Here is a 22,369-nt window from a genome sequence, read left to right as displayed (position 1 = left end):
ACAAAATCCACTTTCTGAAGAAACCAAAAGTTAACTTTGCTAAATACTGATTTACTGCTTTTCATCATGGCAGTTGTCTCTCAGCTTCTCCTGGGACAGTCTTTGCTGCCTCTCCCGCTGTCTGCGGCACATCTTTTTGTTCCAATACCCCACATTCATTCCAGTTTTTACACCTCCACATTCTTCTCTCTTGTTGATGGCTTTTAAATTCTTTCTCACTCTGCAGATACGTAACTTTGTAATAGTGTAATTTAACTCCACAAAAGTGACTTGCGAGACCAGTACCTATAAAGGACAACATAAGACCTGCCAAAATATGTTTGGATAGATCGCTACCTATAGAGCATACAGGTATCAAGTGCTTTCAGTCTTTGAAAAACTGCTAGTGGGTCTCATAACAGAAGTAAACTGCTAGCTGCTCTCATCTATTTGAAAATAATCAGCTTAATCAATACTGCTTTAGCAATCTCTGTTCTATTCCATCAATGGTTTAGTGCAACTTTTCATTTGGCCTAAACATAATAAAGCCTTTTACACCAGAGCAGAAAAAAAAACGTTCCCATAAACGATGGGAAGCACAATGTGGTAAAAGAGAACAAGTGACTGGACTTGCAACAGTGCAGGTACCAGGTAGAGAAATAATAGCAAGTTTATTTAAATAAGCTTGAATAATTTATTCCTTTTAGAAAGGAACATTTTTCCTGGCATGACCCAAAAAGAAATGAACTAGTAAAAGGAGCATTTCTCTAGCACAAACATTATTAACAAATGCCATATCTATTCTATATGTGTCACCAGTAAGCAAAATCAAACCCACTGCAATAGAACAAAAAAAGCGTACTAGGACGTAGTGTACGTTTTTCTTCCTCTCTATACTTCAAAGTCACAAGCGCTCCTCATATTTCATGGCAAAAGGTTTTATTTCTTGGTTCCCGCAGCTCAGGTAATGATATCGTAACTCAAAGGCGGTGCAAGGCTCGCTATAGCTCTGACCTCGTAAACAATTTTAATATCCCTTCTCCACATCCCAACAGATATAGGACTGCACCTGAGCAGCCAATATCTCCTCAGTAGGTACTTGTTTATTCAACCTGTAAGTGAGCACATGTGCCGCACATTAAAACCAACCTGGATGCAAAGAGAAGGTTTCCGTCTGCATGAGGGAGGCCATCTTTCAACAAGCCAAGATAAATTTGCCAAATATCTGAGGTGCGTGGGAGGGAATGTGAAATTAAGCCAAAACATAGCACAGACTCAAAGCAAGGCGCACAGCACCGCATCTGCTACACACATCTACTCTGGGCTTCTTGAAGTGTTAGAGACGGCATGTTGTTTCGGAGCGATGAAAGCAGTACTGCTGCAGACGGGGGCGGAGGAAGGACCCAGACGGAAGCAGCATTTCTGCTTGTCTTTCCGGGCGACCCAGTAACAGGCAGAGCTCCTTGGGGCTGCTCTGCAGCATCCCTGCCATACCGTATCATTACCACAGGCTCAGATAAGGAGGGGACACTAAGGCCAGTAAAATGAAGCTATGAACCTCATATGTAGAGCCACGATCCTTTGGAAAAGCCAGGGCCTGTTCACTGTCACTCTGGCTCTGCAGGGGACTGGAACAAACTGATAGAGAGGTATCCAAGATGTCTAAAGAGGGTTCTGGTTAGCTGAAATTAGCTGGTTAGTGAACTGGAAAACTGAAATGCAGGGAAGAGCTCTAGCAGCCAAGAGACCTCTTGAGGAGAAAGAGGTCAGGAGACAGCACAATCAAGTCTCTTCTATTTCTAGGTCAGACCTTGAGAGCTATCTTTCAGCTGTAAGATGATGGTGATCCCACAGCAACTGTGCAAAAGCATTTACCACAAGAGATGAGGCTGGAGATGACCCTAGCTAGTCTATTCCCCCGCCCCACAGGAGGATAACCTGTACTTAAACCATACTACTAGATGTCTAGCAAACTTATTCTGAAAATCCTCCAGTGCAGAGATTCCCCCACATCCCTGGGCAACCTGCACTGGCACTACAGATCTCTGTGATGATGAATTTTTTTTTTTTTCCTTTGGTCTAGCCTAACCTTCTCTTTTTGCAATTTAAGCCCATTACTTCCTGCCCTGTTACCAGTTCCATCTTTACAGCCAACTTCTATGCACCTCTGGTTAAAGAAGAAAGGTGAGAGACATTTCAAGATATCTTCAACTCTAAACAAGTCCAAACTTCGAACTCCTTAAAGGGAGCTGGACAGTAAGTACTAACATAGGCAGAAGGGGATGCCTTAGTCTCTTAAGCCTGCATGAGGGCTACGAATCCATCGATCAAGGTCTGGACTAGTTACAAAGACACCGCCTAGTATTTCAATTATTTCCTTCTGGAATAAGGCCAGAATACACTAGTTGATGTGAACAGGTAAAACAGAATCCACTACTTTCTGAAAAACCTCCTTGAGGAACAAATTGGAAAGTGCTCACTTAAAGAAAATTTATTTCCCCTTATCACGTGCACTTATTTGTTTTCGAAGGTCTGCTGGCAAGATTCATGATGCTGAGCTCAGGGCAATAAACAATTTATTTTGAGAAGTCACATACAGACTGAATGAAGATATAGGAATTACAAGCTAATACAGAAAGAAGCAGCAGGTCAAATCAGCACTGGGCTATCTTGGTAGTATCTCTATGGAGCATCAGTAATGCTTAATAAGATTAATTTTATACCAGGCTTCTGGATCTTCAGAAGGTTTTTACTTAAAAAAAAAAAAAAAAAAAAAAAAAAAAGTATCTGGAAGAGGACAGGGGTTACTTTCCAAAAACAATTGTGAGGTCTGATTTTCTGTTTCTTTGGCACGACTCATCCATAGCCTCACCACCGCAGCTAACAACTTCCCTGTACAGAATCAATCAGGGCAGTGGCACCAACCAGGTCCAAGTCTCCAGACTGTGGAAACACTCCTGGGAGACATTAAGAGCCTTTTTCTGATACCTGCCAATGCTATGGCAGGGGAGATGAGCAGCTTTCATCTTTGTCACCATAAAAAGTGCTAGGTAAGTTGCCAGAGCATCACATTTCCATATTTGTTTCAGATTGTTTTATAATGGGCAATGGGCAAATTCTGTCCTCTGCTAGACTTTGACAAACCCCACTAACTCTGTCCAAGTGACATAGGTATACTATTTGACCTAATTGCATTTTAAAGCCCAAATAAGGTTCTTGCACTCTAAGCTGAGACAGGCAACTTTTTTCTTTGCCCTACCCACAAGTCCCTGTGACACAATACTTCTGACATACTGCAAATTTCTGAAGTTATTCCTTCCAAACAAGTATCTTCCTTGTTATTTAGCTGGGCTGAAGGGCAGTTCACCGTCATTTATGACAGAGGCGCAGAGACAAGTGAACAGCAATTACTCAGCATTTGTTAAAACGAAGGCCTCGCCTTTAATAATTGCACAGTCACATTTCTTTGCACAGGGTCAACCAGAACTCCGGAAGGGAGACTTGCTGATTGACACAAATATGTTTGTATTTCAAAGGGCAAACTACAAAGTCAAATAAAAGGCAGTGTTTGCACAAGAGTTAACTTAGCCATTTGGCATTCTCAAAGAGCTCAACAACCCCATGGAAAAAAGTCTCTCCTGTGCTCTGCTACAGTGCATTTTTAACTCAAACTTTAATACAGGTGTGCAGAGAGGTCAAATTACCATGATCCCTGCAGAAAGCTAGCTAAAATGCACAACCACAAGAAAGAGGCCTTAATAGTGACCTTCAAAGAAGCAGAGCAACATGGTGGGCAGAGCTCCTTCTCCCCAGTATCCCTACAGTGAGCTGGCAGCTGCTAAAAACTCAGTGCAAGTTAGAGCTACAGGGGTCCTCTGATTGCATGGAAGGACAAACCAATGTCCAACCGAACAGAAAGGACAGAGAGGAGATCTCCTTTCGCACATACCCCGATCCCAGTTCATCTTGAACTAAAAGGACCAGCTCTGCACAGTCACAGTTCCAGTGCAGCCTAACGGGAAGGAGATGCGATACTTAATAAGGTCACATACTGCTCTTGGGACTGCACTGTTCCTGCTAAGACAAGGACAGTTCCCTGCGGTGCTGGATCAGACCCACGGTGCATCTCCTTCAGCCTCCACTGGCGCCAGCACTGCTCTTTCACAACAGACAGGGTCTCCGGCCCCTTTTGGAGCCGGCCAGCTGCCCTCCCTGGCAACGCTGTGGCCATGCTCAGTGCTCCCTTCCCTTCTGCTGCCACTCCGCGCTCTACTGCAAGTGACTGTAGGTGGATTTTATTCTCCTTTCTCTCACACACTGAAGTGCTCTCTCTATCCTAAAGCTATAAATGGGTGCTTTCACAGTGCCCACAACCCCTTGAGCTCACTTTCAAGCTATTGGGTGTGTTGAATTCAAGGTTACCAAGTACATTAATTCTGGGTACATTAAAACTGGGTACCAAGTGCATGTCTTCAAAGAGCCACCAAGAACTTTAAGGTGAATCAACTAAATGGATAAAGGATCTGCACATGGGTAGATTCAGCCAAAAAGGATGGAAATAGTCTCACAGGGGATTAGCAATGCACCTTAAGTTATACACACTGACTTCAGCACTTTAGTTGATTCCTTTCAACTTTCCTCCCCACATAGACAGGCCTTTGAACCTCAAAGCATTACAAATTATCAGCCACATCTATATGTATGCATGCGTACCCAGCACCCACTAAATTGTCACGTCCAGCCTAAAGTACTGGATCCAGTATTTTAATCTTGTATGGATTTTCAGAAGTAGTCCAAATTTGGGTCAGCATGACAGAACTGTGTCTGGGATTAGCACAGGAGGACAGTTTCTAATGTGCCATGGGAACGACTCCAGCAACAAACTGCAAAAAAAGTTCTTTTGCATTAAGTGTAACTATTGCTACTCTGGGATTAAATATTACCTGGAAAGTACTCTCATTAACTGCAGAGTCCTTGATTAATGAGCAGGTGGAGCGCGTACAGGGACCTGGTCCTGATTTCAGCTGTCTTATTAGCTCTACCCTGGACACTTCTGATCACCACAAAAATAAATGAGGAAATCCAAGAACTAATTATGAGTGGACAAAACGTGTCAACCTAATAACTGTGTTACGGTACTTCAGAGATTAAGGGGACGTTGGCAGATGTGCAAGATGCAAACACCTAAGCCACTAAAAAGAAACAGCAACAGAATTCAGCTATCTTCTAGCATCTCTGGTGTGCAAGACCAGAGGAAGCCTCTCAAGAAGTAGCCTGTATTTCAGAATGGCTCCAGTACAATTTTGACTATTGCAATCATTTGTTCATTGTTTTAACATTGATGGACACAGGAGGAACCTCCAGTGCTCACCCCACAGTCCCATGAAGGGGTGGAGGGGCTGTCTCTCCCACTAGGGCACAGACTTTGAGCACTGCCAAAAGGCCCCATGGGAGCCTTCGTCAAAGCACAGGCGTTTGGCAACTAGAAAGCCAAGGGCAGGGGAGAGCATCCCACCTGCAGCTCCTGGAGGGTGCCGCTGCAGGTTTGAAGGCACACAGGCTGGGGCTGCAGACCACACACTGGGGAAACCAGAACCATCTTCTTCAGTTTGTCGGCAAACACAGTTGTAGCCAAGCTTCTCCTGCTATACTTATCCAGCAGCCACTGCCCCCAAGCATTTCTGTGAAACAGTAGGGACTACCCACACACCCTCTTTTTAATTTGTGTTTACTTGTCTCTTGAAAAAGCCCAAAGAAATCTTTTACACACAGCAGCTAAGTACAACAAAACTGAATACTCCAGCATCTGAAGAGGAGTTCAGGCAACCTGTGCCCTACAATTGATCTCCTATTTCTCCCTACACTTTCCTTCTAATCCTCTCCATAATTACACGAGCTGCCTGGTCTTCCCAAAGCTGTCAGCTCGCCTGAATCCATTTTCAAATGGCCATCCTTGAAAGAGTCTGGGCACTGGATCAAGCCGTCTCACCTTGGTGCAACCCGCGCCGCTATTGATGGCTCCCCTGAAACACACGGGTGCAGCTGGCCAGACCCAAGCAAGGGTTGCCCGGACCCTGCCCCAGGCCCGAAGAAGAGCAGGCGAGGGGAAGGTATTGATCTGGTTCTTTTAACATGCTAATTTGCCCAGTGGCTGCTGCAGTCATTGCCAGGCTGGACACTTCAAAAGGAAACTGTTTTCAAAGCAGCGATGTCTTTTTCAACTGCAGAAAACACTTAAAACTGAAAACAAATGAACTGAAGCACCAAGTTCACAGAAGCGCTGGTCGGTATTCTTCAGCTCCCCAGACAGAGATGTTTGATGTATGGAAAGACAGACTTGTTAATTAATGCTATTAAAATGCGGCCTGGCGAGAAGCCTCTGAGATTTAAAATAAGAAAATCCACACCCTTTAAGTGCACACTTTAATATAAAGATAGCCTGTATTAGTATCAAAAAAAATTCAGCCATAACCTCTTGTAAGTGTTCCACTGATTTCCCCCCCACACGCTTCTTAGAAGAAAACTACGACGTAGTTAAAATTAAATTTCTGTAATTCAGCATCATTTTGGCCTTTCTTAGCATTGACAATGGGGAAAATAAAGCTGATTGTTCACTCCCTTCAGACAGCTGAGAACGCACGGCCAAGGCCAGACAGAACCCTCAATGTGATATTAAACTATTTTGAAAAAGCAACAGCGTTATTGACTAACGCCTTTGCTACCAACACACAGTCTTCGATCACTGGCTAAATACAATGTGAGGAATGGATACAATGACAGGATTTAATTAATGGTCTAACTGAAATACGTTACATACAGAAGATCTGCAGACAGAATAGAAATCAATTGAGTGTTTTGCATCCGTGTTTGTGGCTCACATCATGCTTCTAGTAAAACCGGAGACGAGCTGTGAAAACCAGGAGTGCTCTCCAAGCTAAGGAAGATAATGAGTTGTAGCTCTGACCCATAGCATATTACTCTGCTTTCAAAGATGAAAGAGGTGAAAACTTGAATTTCCCTTCAAGTATGTCTCTATTTCCAAGGCTAAAGCCAGCCTTGGTCAGCAAGCAAGAAGAGCTGAACCCAGGTGAAGGAAGAGCCTCAGCCACTGAGCCCAGCCTGCTCCTCCGGTCCCCGGCCCAGGGCAACCGCTACCCACCCAGCCCAGCCCCGCACCTGCAGCGCCAGCCGCCCCCCTCCGCGCTCAGAGGGAATTTGGGATGCCGCTGGCCTCTGACCCCTGGCCACCAGGGTCAAAAAGCCCATCGGAAGCCGTGGGAGAGCGCAGGCAAACGGCGCAGAGCTGGTTGTCAACCTGATGTTGGCTCTGGAGCAGGCAGTATCATCAGAGCAAACTTATTCACAGAAACAAGGCATGAAGAGATAACACCAGAAAATATGAACAAAATGGAACTTGTTTCCTTGCCACTAAATTGTTAGCTTTATGGGACTTCATGCTGAACGGTATGAAAAAATCCAATTTGCTTTGAAGCGCATTAGTCTAACATCCTAATTATTGTTTACATTGCCATTTGCCTTCTATTAAGAATTGAATAATTACCCAGCGCTCCATAGTTTAAAAATACAAGCAAACAGGATTATCTGGGTAATTAAGACACTGTACTGCAGCTTTGTGCTGTGGCTGTACAAAGTATTCACATATACAAGCAGAAGCAATAGTTATCGATTGCCTTAGTTCAAATGATGTTTTAAGGACTTCCAGCGTGCAAGATGGGTAAATCATTAGAGAAAGGTGACCGATGCCTTTTGACGAGCGTGGAGAGGGGAGAAGCTACCTTGCAGCTAGGACACTAGATTGAGTCTGCCCTCTGGTCTCATCTCAGTCACAGACACCCTGCGTGCCTCTGGGAAAGTTACCCAGTCTTCCTCCCGCCGTCCTCCAGCCACCGCAGCACAAGAGCATCCCTGCATCCCTCCTGCTGCTGCTGCTGCTGCCCGGGAGCCCCACCTCTGCCCAGCCTGCCGACACCGCAGCCTCCCCGCGGCCTGTGCGGCGCTGCGCCAGGCCCCCCGCAGATACAAGGCCTGTTTCCGAGCACACTTTTTCAGTGGGTTTGTATAGGTGAACTTACTTTTTACAGATTCCTTTAGTGAGATTTAAGCATCTAAGAAAAAGAAAAAAAAAAGTAGACCAGCAAACTGAGTTTTCTCTAGGCATCCATGACTGAATGAGCCAAAGCAAATACCAACTGTACAGTACAGCTTCCCCCCCAAAACTTTAACAGCCCATCCATATTGTACTTTAAACAGCATGACCTCCCCTTCTCGGTGACTATTAGGACAAAAGCAAAGTTTTTGCACGTTCCTTTGTTGTTTTAAAGAGCCTTTCCTCCATTTAATTACGCCACCAGGTTTCACACTGTGCGGTTTACTACCCCTGTGAAATTACCTTCAAGTTAAACACTAATTGGACATCCAACAAAAACGAAAACCCCCCACAACCTTGTTTTTCCTTCTGGTTTCTTATAGGATGTAGCCCCAACATGATCAGGGTCCCAATTTCATACCACTGATTTATAAAGACACAAAATGAAAAACAGTACTTTAAAGAAATACAGTACATTCATGCAGCATGTGTTCTAACTTATATCAATAAACCTTTCAACAAATCCGTTCTGAACAAGCCTGTGTTTTGGGAGCATTTAATGAGCCTCAGCTTTATTTCAAGCCAAAGGCAATTTTAAGTAAAGTTGAAATAAAGAAAAGTTAAAAAGAAAAGAAAGCCACTAAAACCAAAAATAAAACAAAATATGGGTTCTTGTGTAATCATGAGGCTTAAGAAAGCAGAACTTTTCTCACAGATTATTTTCTTTTGATAAATAAAGACAGCAGTGCATTTGTGCATGCTTACTCAAGTGCTACTAGCCTCTTTTCCTCTTTGCACCAAACTATAACCGTGGGCCAAACCCACTTCTGCAGCCAGGCCAGCAAAGGGAAGGGCACTACGCCAGGGTTGAGCAGGTCCTTGACTCAACATACAGAAAATGTCATAAAGTGTAACGCTTTTTCATGCACATGCGTGTGCACACACTTAGAGTGCAAGGGGGATCCCACCTCCTGAAGCTGGTCATCCCCCCACTTGAGGATGTAGCTACAGAAGGGCTTCATGGTCACTGGTGAACATCTAGAGGAGATGACACCGAAGGGCCTGCAGCCCGACCAGCCATGAGAAATGGTGCTCCCTGCACCTCCAGCCATCGTCTCCAACAAGGCTAGGGTTTCAGAGCATAGCACTTTCCCACACGCCAGCTTGAAGCGAGCAAGCAGGCTGCAGAGATTGAGGCAAGAGTGACAATCAGTCATAGTCAAGAGGAGACCTCGAGCCACAAGGAGCACACTGGGCAAATATTACACTATCTCTTGAACAAAGAGATCAAAAAAAATCAGAACAGAATCCATTTGCATAAAATCCAAATCTTTGAGCTCTGCATAAACAGAAGGAGATTTTGGCTGGTGTTTCCAAAGGAAGCTCTTATCTCCTTTGTGAAATGGGGAAATGGGTGTGCTACTTTGCATGAGGGTGTATACAAAAGATGTAAATGAGGAATTTGCTGCATGCAAAAGGCAAAGCTGCCGACAGCTGCCAATCCCCATTCACAGGGAGAGCTTCCTTAGTCTCCAGCAGGAGGAAAGAGAAGGCAACCAACATGTTTGCTTCCCAGGGAGGTGAAGCAGGCTCTGAATATTCATAAAATGGCCATTTAGTCATGGGAGTGTTAATTGTCTCTGACTCACAAAACTGTGTGACCTCACCTGCTCCCTGAAACATATCAAAAGGATGTGGCATAATGGAACGAAACCAGATAAGATATTTATCTCACAAGTTCGGGGGGCTTTTTGATGCAGTCTCAAAAGACTGAAGTGTACTGCTGAGCATTTCTTTAATCACTTCTCACAAGCGCAATAAAGACCAAGCTCAGTGGAGCATGCTATTAGACAGATAATAACACTTACCCAGCCAAGATATAAATACTGAAGTCACCACACACAAGGTGAGTTGTCTGGAAAGTTTTGGGTTGCCCTTTTATTTTTTTTAATAAATCTTTACATTTTTTAAGTTCTTTTAATTTTTTTTTAATTTAAAAAATAATTTAAAAAAAAAAAAGAAAACAAAGAAACAGAAGATGGTCTATATGTCCTACAAAAGACTACACAGACCTGCCATGAAATTCATACCACCGGCTTTGATTCCGAGGACCATGCCTTTTACTAGTAACACACAGAATAAGGACGAGAGATTGCTGTGTACCAGCAGAAATTTTGTCGGGAATTCAGAAGGAAGCAATTCCAGCCTTTCTTCAAGGGATACATGAAGGGACAATTGCTTGACAACTGCAGCTTGACTTTTGAGGGGGCCAGGGAGGAAGAAAGCATTATGGAGCCTGCAATGATGTTTAAATGGAGATTATGAAATGCACCAGGTGGTACAAAAATCACAGAGGGAGTAACCCTTGGAAGATCAATTGAGCTACACAAGAACATAACATAACCAAATCACTCCTTTAGCAGAGAAGAGAACCAACTAAATTTGGCTCAGACAGACTGTGTTTCAGTATCGCTCCCATGCCCCTCCTGGTAGCTTCCGTCTTCTCAGCTCCTTTTAAAACGTAACATGTTGAGTCTGTGAATTTTTTTTCCCCCTGCCAAAAATAATCAACCTGAAAAAAAAAATCCTTTTGAAATCTCAAATTGCACAGTCTTAGTCACCTTTCTGATTACCCTTTTGTGCAGCCAGACTGTTCATCAGTGTTATTCTGACAAAAAAAGTTGTCTATGACAAAAATGGGGAAGTACACACAAATTACTTCACTTTCCCGCCCCTACAAAACCCACCATCAAAAAAAAAACCTTATCACAGAAAAAAATATAATTAGACTGTACTCTTCTGATGTAAACTGAACTGCTGCTCTCAAATGATCACAGCCACTCTTCAAAGCCTCTGAGATAAAAAGTATCTTATCATTCAAATTATTACTTCTTAGGGATGCTCTTATCAAAGTTCGAAGGAAAATTCTAAAAACAGCAGCGATATGAAACCAGGACTAAGCCATATTTTAAATGACACTGGATTTTCTGCCAATTGGCCAATTCACAACTCAAAAAAGCAAGTGTAGATGAAGACAAAGCTGTTGGCTCTCATAACCTTTACAATATCACAGTAAAAAATCTCAACTGTCTCACATATTTATACTAAGTGGCAGGTCTAAAATTGAGATTTGTAATTTCACAGCATCAAAATCATCACAGATGGCTACAGTCTATTGCTTCTTTAATCTGTCTTTCCTCCCTTCCTGCTTGTTTTCCCCCCCTCCTCCTTTGAGTTAAAAAGATATGCATTTTATCATAAGGCAATCGTAACTAAATCCAAACCACATTATATTAATGTGTAACAAAACAATTTACATAACAATGATGCATACAAGCGAAGTTTAAAATTACTTTATGTCTCAACTTTGCCCTAAAGCACTGATTACCTTAGCCTTGAGATGCACCATTAGTTAGGATAGTCTCATGTTCCATCAACAATATTCCACATTTATGCTCACCTAAATTGATAGCCATTAATGCAAAAAGTTTGGGGGAGAATAAATAATAATAATAAAAAAAATCAACAGCAAGTTGGTTTGGGTTGGGTTGGTTTTGTTTGTTTGGGGTTTTTTTAGCATCAAGTTCACAGCTACAAAAATTCACCTGTAAGAAGAGAATCATTGCTCACCTAATATTTCTACTGATCAGGATCAATTTTGCAGAACTACTCCTCTGACACACCTGTGAAGCTACCCAAATAAATACAGATTAAATACTTGGCTCCTTTCCCTTTCTGGCCTAGGTTTTTGCATGCACACACACACACACATTCAGTAAGACAATTATCAGTAAAGTCATCTGGAAAAAAAATAGGAGTCAGAGGAAGGACAGTTTTTTTGTCATCATATTCAAACACCTCCATACCACTGACACGATTTTTTAAAAATCCTGTTCAAGGTCAGAGAGTCATTAACTCCCACTACAGGAACCACTTTAGATGTGAAGTGGCTTCCCATTACGCTTCCCACACACACACATAAGAAATTAAGCAAAAGCAGCTCAAGGAAAATCTATTATTTAAAAATCAGAAGGTTGAGTGAACCTGAAGCAGCTTCTAGGGCAACCCAAGCGCCAGCTGGTCCCTCCCAGCACTGTGTGGCAGGGGGCCGGTCCCAGGAGAGGACAGGGAGCTCCGACATCTCCCATGGATCTCCCAACAAGTGCAAAGCCCCGATCCACTGGCCTAAACTATTTCTGCCCACCGAGCTTTTGTCAAACATTTAAGATCTTAATCAATCCTAACTCTGACCCTAGGATCACAGGGGAAGATGGATGAGGAAACTGACAACCTCTGACCCTCCCTTGTATTTGTCCTGCCACAGTCAACCTATTGAAAAACAACTGAGGTGGAACCTGCTCACCAGCTCCAGCCCCAGCGCGGCACCCTTTTACAGCCTTTCCCAAACTCCAAGTCTCTCCCCCTGCCCCCAATCCTTTGTACCAAAACCACAGGAATCCTCCTCACTTCATCCTCCTCTTCCCCTCCAAAAACCTGCCAGAGCAGAACATTTGCTGAACTATGAAGTTAAGCGGGTAAGAAAAGGGGAAGCCTCATTCAGCAATGTCAAAAGTCCAAACTGCTTTAATGGTCCCGCTGGAGACCAGAGAGCAAGCTGCCTCGTTCTGGTAAACTTCATGAATTCATGAAGAGGAGCTTCCTGGTAAACTCTTCTGGCTGGAGAATGGCAAATGTGAGGAAAGGAAACCACAAATAACCGCTGATGAAATGGGTTTAGCGCTTTCAAATTACATGCTGGCTCGAATCCTCTCAAAATGACAAGTACAAGCCAACTTCACTTTGGAGAGCCCAAGAGACAGAACATTTCTATCTCCTTTGTAAACATGGCATCCCCTGACCTTCCTTTTACTTGGGAAACAGAGAATTGGGTCTCCTGAGCCCAAGCTTCCCCAGGTGCAGCTGAGAGACGGTAGGTAAGCTGATATTCATCCCCAAGGTCTAGTCCAACACCACAAAAATAAATAAAAAAAAAGCATCCCACTATCACCACTGCCCACCAGAAAACCTCAAGAGATTTCCCTTGAACAACACAGGATTTGTTAGGCAATTAGCTTATCATGTCTGGGCCACTGACACTGCAAAATGGTAGATCTGTGTCCATCAAGAGTGACCCGGTACTGACCTAACAGGCCTTTAGGAGAAGGCGGAATAATCTCTGTGCAATAAACCAAGATGCTTTTTCCCCCCATTCACTTCCTCCTCTCACGACCCACGCTGTAAAGGTGTCACGAAGCTTTGCCCAGGCGCTAGAGTTACTAGAAAGTAACAGCATCTCCCCAGCCACACGCGGCTCTCCCCAGCAGCACCCAGTCAGTACCACAAGCCACAGGTTCGCATGTTTAACAATACACAGGTTTTCAAGTTTCCATCTCACAGGATTAAAAAAAAAAAAAAACCAAACAGACTAATTTACCTCAGATGGGATGCCCTGTCATCATGCTGCTCATCTTTCAGTTCCCTCTACAGCCCCTGGTAATTTTGTTGCCGATATGGCACACTTAGGCTTTTTCCATATAGCAAAACCACTAGAAATGAAGGCCAAAGTTTAAGCTCTGGCAGGAAAGAAACGCTAAGTATAATTTCAATGCATAATAATGAACTTCATATTGACTGTAAATTATCATTTAAAAGAAATCAAGTAGGACATTCAAAATACACTGTTCTCTTAGGAGCCTAGCAGAAAAGCAGTCAGTTAGTTGCTCTGCTATCTTGTTCTCGGTCTCAAGATGAGAAAAAAAAAAAAAAGATCTAGTGAAAAACACACCCAGAAGATATGAAGCAAAGTCATCTGGCTCCAAAGAACCTTTTCCAAAAACATGGGTCCAAATTTGAGCACCTTCAATTCAGCACCCAGCAAAATTAAGCCCACTGACCTGTGCAAGAATCCATTTGAGTTTGATCTTAATTTATGTTTACAGGAGCAAGAGTTTAGAAGCTGAGGCTAAAGATATTTTATTTATAAACTCCCTCCTCTCCTTCCCCAACCTTTTACAACTTCTTTTTCCAGGAAGGGGAGGTGAGGAGAACATAGGTTTTGAGGTTTTTTTCTTTTTAGGATAATCTGTCTTTTATACAAACTTTAATCCCTAATTCTGCGGCACACAGGATGGTGTGTGTGGGAGGGTGGGGTGGAGACTTCTAGCATTTCTAAGAGTATCCTAGCACCTCTATTATTAAGCTGACAATAGAGACCCTCTGAGAAATGAAAATATTTAACAAAGGCAGCAGTGTCAAATATCAAAGGGTTATTTAGTGCTAAAAATTTGCAACAAGTAAAACACCAAAGACTTCCCCTTCCCAAAGGGGGAAAGTAATCCAGCTAAAACTCCTGTTCCCCACCTCCCTGACTGGTTCTTACCCCACTGCATTATCCAGAGGAGATTTTGCCAGAATTTCCTGTGCTTAACAAAGTTCACTCCAGATAAAACTCGAAAGCTGTGTCTCTTTAAGCAACGGTAGCTCAACTGCACTGTTTTGCAGTCATTCACATTTTGGTGACTATTGTGAGCCAATTCAAATTTAGGCGCCTGCTAGAAAATGTGTTTCGCCTTCTGCCTATTATGGCAGTATCATTTGTTTTGCATTATATAATTCTTAGCCTTGCCACCTGGAGCTATCGGACTTCTTCATTAAAACCCTCTGTCCCACTGCATCCCACAGGGGCTGCTAATTACTGGCTTTACTCCATTTACTCTCATCTCCGATTCAATTATGCATTCAACTAAGTCCTAATGAAGAGTACAATATGGCTCATCCTACCTTGGCATTCACCATTACGTTCTTCATAGCCAGCATTGCACAGACAGTTGCCAATGGGCACCAGCCATTCGCCATCTGCCCCACAGTACATTTTTGGCACATCCTTCTCTTCCGAGTTGTTGACGCAGGAGCCGCGAACCTCCACCAGAGAGGATGTATCAGCCCCGGTAATGGTGTCTGGAAACTGTGCCAGGTTTCGAACTGTCAATGGGCACTTCTTATAGAAGACACGAACAGACACCAAAGCAATGCAGGCACCGACGTCCTGGAAAGCCAAGTAAAACCCTTTCTTGCTGAGCGGTCCCACATCCCGTATCTCTGTATTCAGCTTCATGATCCTGTCGCCAATGTCCACCTGGGTGAAGCTCTCATCAGCAGCAATGGTGTCAATCTTGGCAAACTGGCTCTCTCGAATAAAACGCTCCTTATCATTGTTTGATTCATAGTAATAAAGGTTGAAAGTCTCTTTGCAAGTTCCCATGACACCTGGCAGGCTGTTGCAGTCTCTTAGCGTGAACTTGATTTCAATATATACCCTTTGAGCCCCCTCACGGGGAATCCAATCAGTTCGTAACCAGTTATTCTGACTGGGCTCCATCACATTGCAGACTTGATAGGTGCGGATCGGAGTGTTCTTCTCATCCATAATGCTTACTTCCTCCCACTGCGAATAGGGAAAGGGGAAGAAAAACGCATCAGCATTAAAAGGAACTACAGAGCTTCACAGCAAACGTAATCTGCACTTCTACAACTATTGTGGAGATTGCATTTTTTCCATTACAGGAAAACAAACCAAAAAAACCCACCCCAGCAGACCAAGCCATAGCCAGGACCTCAACTACTTGGACATTAAAAGAAGAATCTGTTCAGGAGAAACAAGCTCCAGATCAAGTAACACCTCAAGGAGCAAGCATGTGTTCTAAAGGCCCTCTGAACCAACCCAAGAATACTCTATCGACTGACTATGTGTATTTGCACTACCGTTCAGCCCACAGGACCCTGCCTAGACCAGGGCTACACACGGCACTTTACAAACTCATAGCACATAACTGATGCTATGGTGTTTCCCCTGTAGCAGACAAGGCGGGAAACGCATGGACCCCCCCTTTGTATGTGGGAATATCAAACAGTGAGGTCGCATGACTTACATGCACAAAAAGCACAGGGCAGACACAGAGTAACATCCACACCTCTGGCATCACTACCACATATTTTAAACTCTTAAACCACCTCTTATTATTTCTCTAAGCTGCCAACTACTTTCCTGGGATATTGCTATCCCAGTCACACTCAGCAAGCAGTCTTTACTTGGGAGCTGGGCAGAAATAGCTGTCTACAGAGAACTGAGTCCTTGACTCGGGTGGCACTTAGAGATGGAAGGACAGGTAAGGAAACATCATCAGTCTCCCAGCAACATTGCCATAATTTTGCTATCCAAAGTAAGTTTCTTTTTAGTGGGAAGGTGGGAAAAGAAGGAATATTACACATCTTGTCCTAGAGGAAATGTCAGGAAATAGCTAAATTCGTATTCTCAAAAACCCAGAAAGGTTAGCAGAGAGGGTAAGTGCTGAGAGATCAGGGTAGCAGCATGCTTCAAAACTCTTACACCCCTCAAATCAAGTTCAGGCATCTTCATAAGTGCCAAACTATCAGGCAACAAAATTATGAAACAACTATACATGCCATCCAAGGAAGGTACAGAAAGAAGAGATCTGGCCCTAATTCAGTAGGTTAGCATGATGAACTTACAAAAGAAAGCATGCATAACCAAGAGTTTTGGAAAAAAAAAAATGTTTTAAGGATTATCATAGACTGAAGAAAGTTTATCATAGTGCTTTCCTGGTAGGGAGAGCGAGGGAAGCAGGGGCATTAGGGAGAGAGATCTTTCCAGCAAAAGCCCCATAGCACTTCAATATCAGAAAAATCCTTCTTAAAAAAAAATAATATATTAGATAATGATATACTGTCTGGGTTTGCAGGCGATACAGTGAAGCATGTAAAATTATCCCTGGAAAATAGCAGTAACTTTAAAGAGACTTCCCAGAAGTACTTTTCAGAACTACTGAAGCCATGGCTTTGATAAACAGAAGCCTTCTTAACGTTAAGGGGCTTCTTGTATAATATCCTGCATTCTTCTCACAAGGATCACTCTTATGCAAGTGATTTTTACTTAAAAAGATTCCAGCTTAGCTGAATCCGTTTATAGAATGACAGTAGTTAGCACCATGAGTCACTAGGAGCAGAAAGAATAATATTTTATTTGCTGCCTAGAGAGAACTGCAAATTAAAATGAAGGAGGGGGGAAAATCAATACTCAGCGTGTTACTCCTTTTCACAGAAAAGGAAAAAATAAATCTTAAAAAGTCATCTATCGATGTAAAACGTAACATGGTGTTAGTAAGAAGACAGAGTTGTTTAATTTAGAGCTGCCACAGAGCTAGTTTACTGTTACAATATTGTCTTTCTGATCCATCACTTTCCATTCTGCTTATCTTTAGCCTGTCTACGCTACCTATATTGTGCGTGGTACAAGAGAAAGGAAGAAGTAGAGGGAAATAATACTTGTTGATGGGATTTCCTTTAGTACGTTTATACAATGGAGGATGCTGCTAGAGGATTCAATAAAGAGACCGCTGAGGTCAACAGACAGACTGCAACTAAATTCAGCAAGTTTCAGATCAGGTTCTGAACACGCCCCTGTCTCCTGACAGACACACAAATATAGAGAGCTGGGTTTCTTATTTCATACACACACATACACAAAACAAACCTAAATGCGTCTTACTGCCAGAGCTGAAAATAACTACAGCCCCAAATTTCCAGCCACTGTAAATGATTTGTAACTCTAAGTATGTGGTCAAAGCTGTAACTTTTTGCTTTCAAGCTGAAATTAACTTTTATAATTCAACTCTTCCCACGGTTTAATGATGCAGAGTAAAACATTCTGGGCACAAAACCTGCTTTTCAACTGTGAAATGCAAGAGTAAATCATTAATTACATTTATAATGCAATTCATTAATTCCTTCAGGGCTACTATATATTCAATTACTGCTAGTCACTGCTAAATGACTATGTTTATCTCCAGCCCTTCTTATCCACACAACCCTCACACCTTGGGAACTGCACGGTATAGATCTAGAAAAATATCTTTTGTAATACACAAGAAGGTGCACACAGTTAAAGAAAAATCAGCACTGCAGGACAGAATCTTCCCAGGAAGATAAAGAAGTAGTTCATTTCTGCTGCTTGAAATAAATCTGCAGCATATGAAGTTAAAATAAATGCTTTCCAAGCACTGTATCTCAGAGACAGACCATGTACTCTTAAATTTTTCACTACTGGCTTAAAAATAGAACACACGTATGTAGGTTTAGTGAAACGAGTCACGTCCACAATAAGAGCACACATTTCCTTCTCAAGCTTGCATGCTGCTTTCAGAGAAAAGCATGGGGGGAAAAGGGGGTATCCAATGCCCGTTAATAATATACAGCTGTCCTCTGATCATCAATTCTACTACTGACTTATTAAAACTTGTATTTTAGGTCCTGTTTTAATATACAGCGTAGATATCCCTTGGAGAGCTGTAGGAAAGACCCCTATCTCATTAACTGACCTTTCGGGGGTACAGGATTAACAAGGAAGCCCGACTCTCACTGAGACAGAGCTGTACCTTTCCACACTGTCAAAAGATGAGGGCAATTGCCTGCAATCAGCAGTGAATGTGCACCCTCGGTACTGCCAGAGGCCTGCCAATCACTTCCCCGCTCTTTGAAAACCCGAGTTTCGGGGACAGCACAGTGTGCTCAGGCAGAGCACAAGCCATGACTGTAGTCAAGTTCACCCAGAACAACAATGGGGGAGCAAAACAATCCCCCATTCTCCCACGTTATGGTTATTCAGAGCTTATGCATAATGCATCGCCAGCCAACGCAACCTCGGATTCCTTCCACTCACTGCTGTTTCCTTAGCTCTGCTTCTTCTAATTACAAGTGGGAGCGCGCACAAAAAAGTAAATTTGTAGGTTTCCTGAAGAATCCAGTGCTTTGTTGTGCTCGGGTCCTGATCTTTCAGCACTTTTATTTTCTGATCAGTTTGACTTAGTTACTTCTGCTTAAGCATACTAAGCTGCTTTATTCATTTAATATTAAAAGGATTTGAGGGGGGGTTTTTTTTTTATACTAATGTTTAGTGTGCATTGCTGGCATTTTTCTTAAATTGTTCACTCTAAGAAAGAAAAAGCCTTTCTAATTGCTTATTAAAAAAATACCAAGAGATCCCATGAAGTACAGTCTCCACCAGATCCCACCAACTCCAAAGTCCAGAATTCTCAGGAGTTTCCCACAGAGGCCCTGGGCACCCTGCGGGATGGGACACAGATGAGGGAGCAGCAAGGTGCCCATCCACTAATATAAAGTTAAATTAGTAGAGGTACCTTGCCTGCAGCTCACTAAGAAAAGGGGCTCTAAGCCCCAGCCACGGATATGTGAATCTCTTAATGTCATCACATCGCCTTCGGGCAGCGAATTCAAGCAATCTCCTCTTACAATTGTCTCTTCTTTGACAAGTACATAAAAAGAAACTCCAAGGAATCACAGTCGAGCACTGCGTGCTTCAGTTTATCTGTTCAGAGACCAAAACATATGATGTTTGCACCCTGAAATAGGACAACTGTCCCACCACACAAAAAGTCTATCTTGTATATTGATCCCTACTCCTTCATCCAGAAATAGAACAGCAATTGCCCTGAACATCTCCCAGTCGAGACAGCCCACAGATATAATAATTACAGTCAAGAATGCCAGTTCAGTCACCAGATCACATTTCTTGTTGGTATTTCAGTTTTAAATAGGCATCTAAGCCCGTGCCTCAACCAATCTCCTAATTCTGAAACCTCTTTTCTGCCCTTTTGGTTTCCACTTCTTCCATGACAGAACTATCCAAAGGGAGTATAGAGTTTCTCCAACAAAGAGTAATTCACTTGGTAAGCCAGGGAAGAAATCTGACCTCCTCACCACAATCAACAATAATCGAGCCATTAGGACTCTCTGAAAGTTACTAATCACCCCCTTTACCCTTTTGATCAGATAGCGGTTTAAAACTTACCCCTCCTTCCAGGGGACTTGCTATCCACCCCAGTTCTCCCTGAACTGATCTGGAATCCAGCAAGGTAACTGCAGAAAGGTACAAATAAAATAGATTAAATTCCAGCTGCCAAAAGGCAATATTAAAATAAATCGTTTACCTGAGCGTTTCCATATGTGTGGAGCACGATCGCACCCACCTTCAACTTGAAGTGAAATGTTATTTCCGAGTGCGCCAATACCTTCAATAATTTGGAGCTCTGGTTTAGCGCCGAGGAGCGGCACGTCCGTTCCTCCGCGCGTTGAAGCGGCTCCCGGGGCGCGGAGCACCTGGCCGAGGACCCGTGGCAGCGCTCCCACCCGAAAGGACGCGGCGGCAGCGTGCGGGCCGGCCGGGGAAGGCTGCGCTCCCGCAGCGCCGCGCCGGGCACGCTGCCTTTTCCGCCGTCCGGTACAGGCGCAACCGCAGGGTAGCGACGAGCGGAAAACTGTTCCGAGCTGGGGAGCTCGCCCAGCCCCGGCCGGGCACCGGGAGACCCCGCGGGGGGCTCCCCGACGGGGCCGGCGCCCCCCGCCCGCCCGCCCGCGCCGCGGGACGGCCGCGGGCTTCCCCCACGGAGACGCCGCCGAACCGTCCGGCAGGACGGGCTGCGGCACGGCCCCGGGGAACGGCGCGGAGCCGCCGAGAGCTCCCGGGAGAACCGGTTTAATGAGCCGCCCTCCCGGCTCGGGGCCGCCCCGGCGCGGCGGCGGCGCTGGACCCCCGCGGCCCGGCCCGGAGCGGCCGAGGCGACCGGCGGCGGCGCCGGGGGAGGCGCGGGGAAGGCGCGGGCCGCTCCGCCCCGCGACACCTGCGCCGCCGCCGCCGGCGGCCCCCGGAGCGCCGCTCGGCCGGGTCAGCGGCTGCCGGACGCCCGGCCACCGGCCGGGGCGGCGCGGTCCCGGCGGCGAGCGGAGAGGCGAGGCGGCGAGGGGACCGGCGCCCGCGGGGCACGGAACTTTTACCCCGGCACCCCGCCGAGGGAACGCGGAGCCCGGCCGCGGGACGCGCCTCACCTTCGTTGGCGGGATAGACCCGGGAGCCGGTGACGGCCCCGCAGACGCCGACGAGGAGCGGGAGGAGGGCGCAGAACGGGACCCCGGCCATGCCGCCGCCGCTCCGGCCGCTCTATCCCAGTGGAATAACTGCCTACATGGGGCGCGCGGCGGGCGATAGACATTGCCAAGGGGGCGGGGCGCCGCCTGCCCGTCAGGGCCCGCCGCCAATCGCCGCGCGCCCCGCGCCGCCCGCCCCGCCCCCGCCGCCCGGCGGCGCGGAGCAGGGAGCGGGGCCGGGGCCGGGGCCGGGGCCGGCGGGGGGCGGAGGGGCGCGCGGCCCCGAGCCGGCAGAGCGCAGCGAGCGGCCGCGGTCCCGCCGGGAGGAGGGCGCTGCGCGGAGCTCTTTGGCAGTAACAGTGTCCGAACACAAAAAAATGACAGAAAAAGGAAAAAGAAAGCAGAAAAAAAAAAGTTAGGAGCAGCCCTCAGGCTCTGCCCCGGTGCCGCGGGCCGGCGGGGGCAGCCGCGGTCGCGCCGCGCAGGCGGACCTGCGCCGCGCCGAGCCCGGGGCGGCCCCGGGTCCCGGGAGCCTCCCGCCGCCCCGCCCCGGCCCCGCGCCACCGTTGAGCAACAGCGCCACCTGGCGGGGGCGGCGCGCCCCGCCGTGCCCCGGGGCGGGGGGGCGGCGGCGGCCGCCGCGGGAAGCGGTGTTCCCGCCCGCGCCGGGGGAGAAGCGGGCGGCTCGGGCGGACCCGCGGCAGCTCCCGGCGGAGCTTCCCCCGCCACCGCGGCGGAGGACGGGCCCCCGCGTCTACCGCGGGCGTGCAGATCGTTACTGCTCTTAAGCACGAGGGCAGCAGCCGGGCGGGGGCGTAGGGAAGAGCGGGGGTGAGAAGCGATTCCCCCCGAGCGCTGAGAGCCCTGGGGAGGCGCGCGCTCGTGCAGACAGCGCTACGCCCCCCCTGTACACGGGGCGCATACACAGAGACCCCCACGGGGCAGAGCAGCCGTGTGCCACCCAACGCCTGTACCGGCTGCTGTCTTCGAGGCCGTGCAGAGCCTATTCCTTTTAACAAGGAGCTACATCCCTGCTTTGCTTTGGACGCTTCGACCGTGAGACTTCTTTTAAAATACTCTCTAAATGCGTATTTACAATAAATCCATAGTTTTTAAAAGTCCGCCAAGCCCCCGGTGTACCCGGGCAAGCGCTGCCCTCGCACAGCCCAGGCTCAGGCCGCTGCCCCGGGCCCGGCTGGCCGCGGCCGCCCCCGAGAGCAGCAGGGAGGGAAGCGGGGGCGGCCGAGCCCCGGCGGGACGGGCTGCCGCTGCCGCCGCCGCCGCCCCTGGTGCGGCACTACCGACACCGGCAACGCTGCCAGCAGC

At 46.2% G+C, this 22,369-nt stretch overlaps 1 protein-coding gene across 1 annotated transcript in view; it reads right to left on the bottom strand.

The window, feature by feature from the left end:
* The window catches only part of EPHA4 (EPH receptor A4), a gene marked incomplete at both ends in the record, with an annotated part of 101,248 nt that extends 80,153 nt beyond the window's left edge, over positions 1-21,095 (bottom strand). Inside the window, 3 exons of the mRNA XM_082319569.1 lie at positions 14,867-15,530; positions 19,971-20,038; positions 21,005-21,095. Of these exons, the coding sequence (XP_082175695.1) occupies positions 14,867-15,530; positions 19,971-20,038; positions 21,005-21,095 (823 nt within the window). The remainder of the gene's footprint in view (positions 1-14,866; positions 15,531-19,970; positions 20,039-21,004) is intronic.
* Positions 21,096-22,369: the final 1,274 nt, after the last annotated feature.

The sequence above is a fragment of the Platalea leucorodia genome (assembly GCF_965183815.1).
Source record: "Platalea leucorodia genome assembly, chromosome: 8".
Lineage (NCBI taxonomy): Eukaryota > Metazoa > Chordata > Aves > Pelecaniformes > Threskiornithidae > Platalea > Platalea leucorodia.
This window is presented reverse-complemented; position numbering and strand designations above follow the sequence as displayed.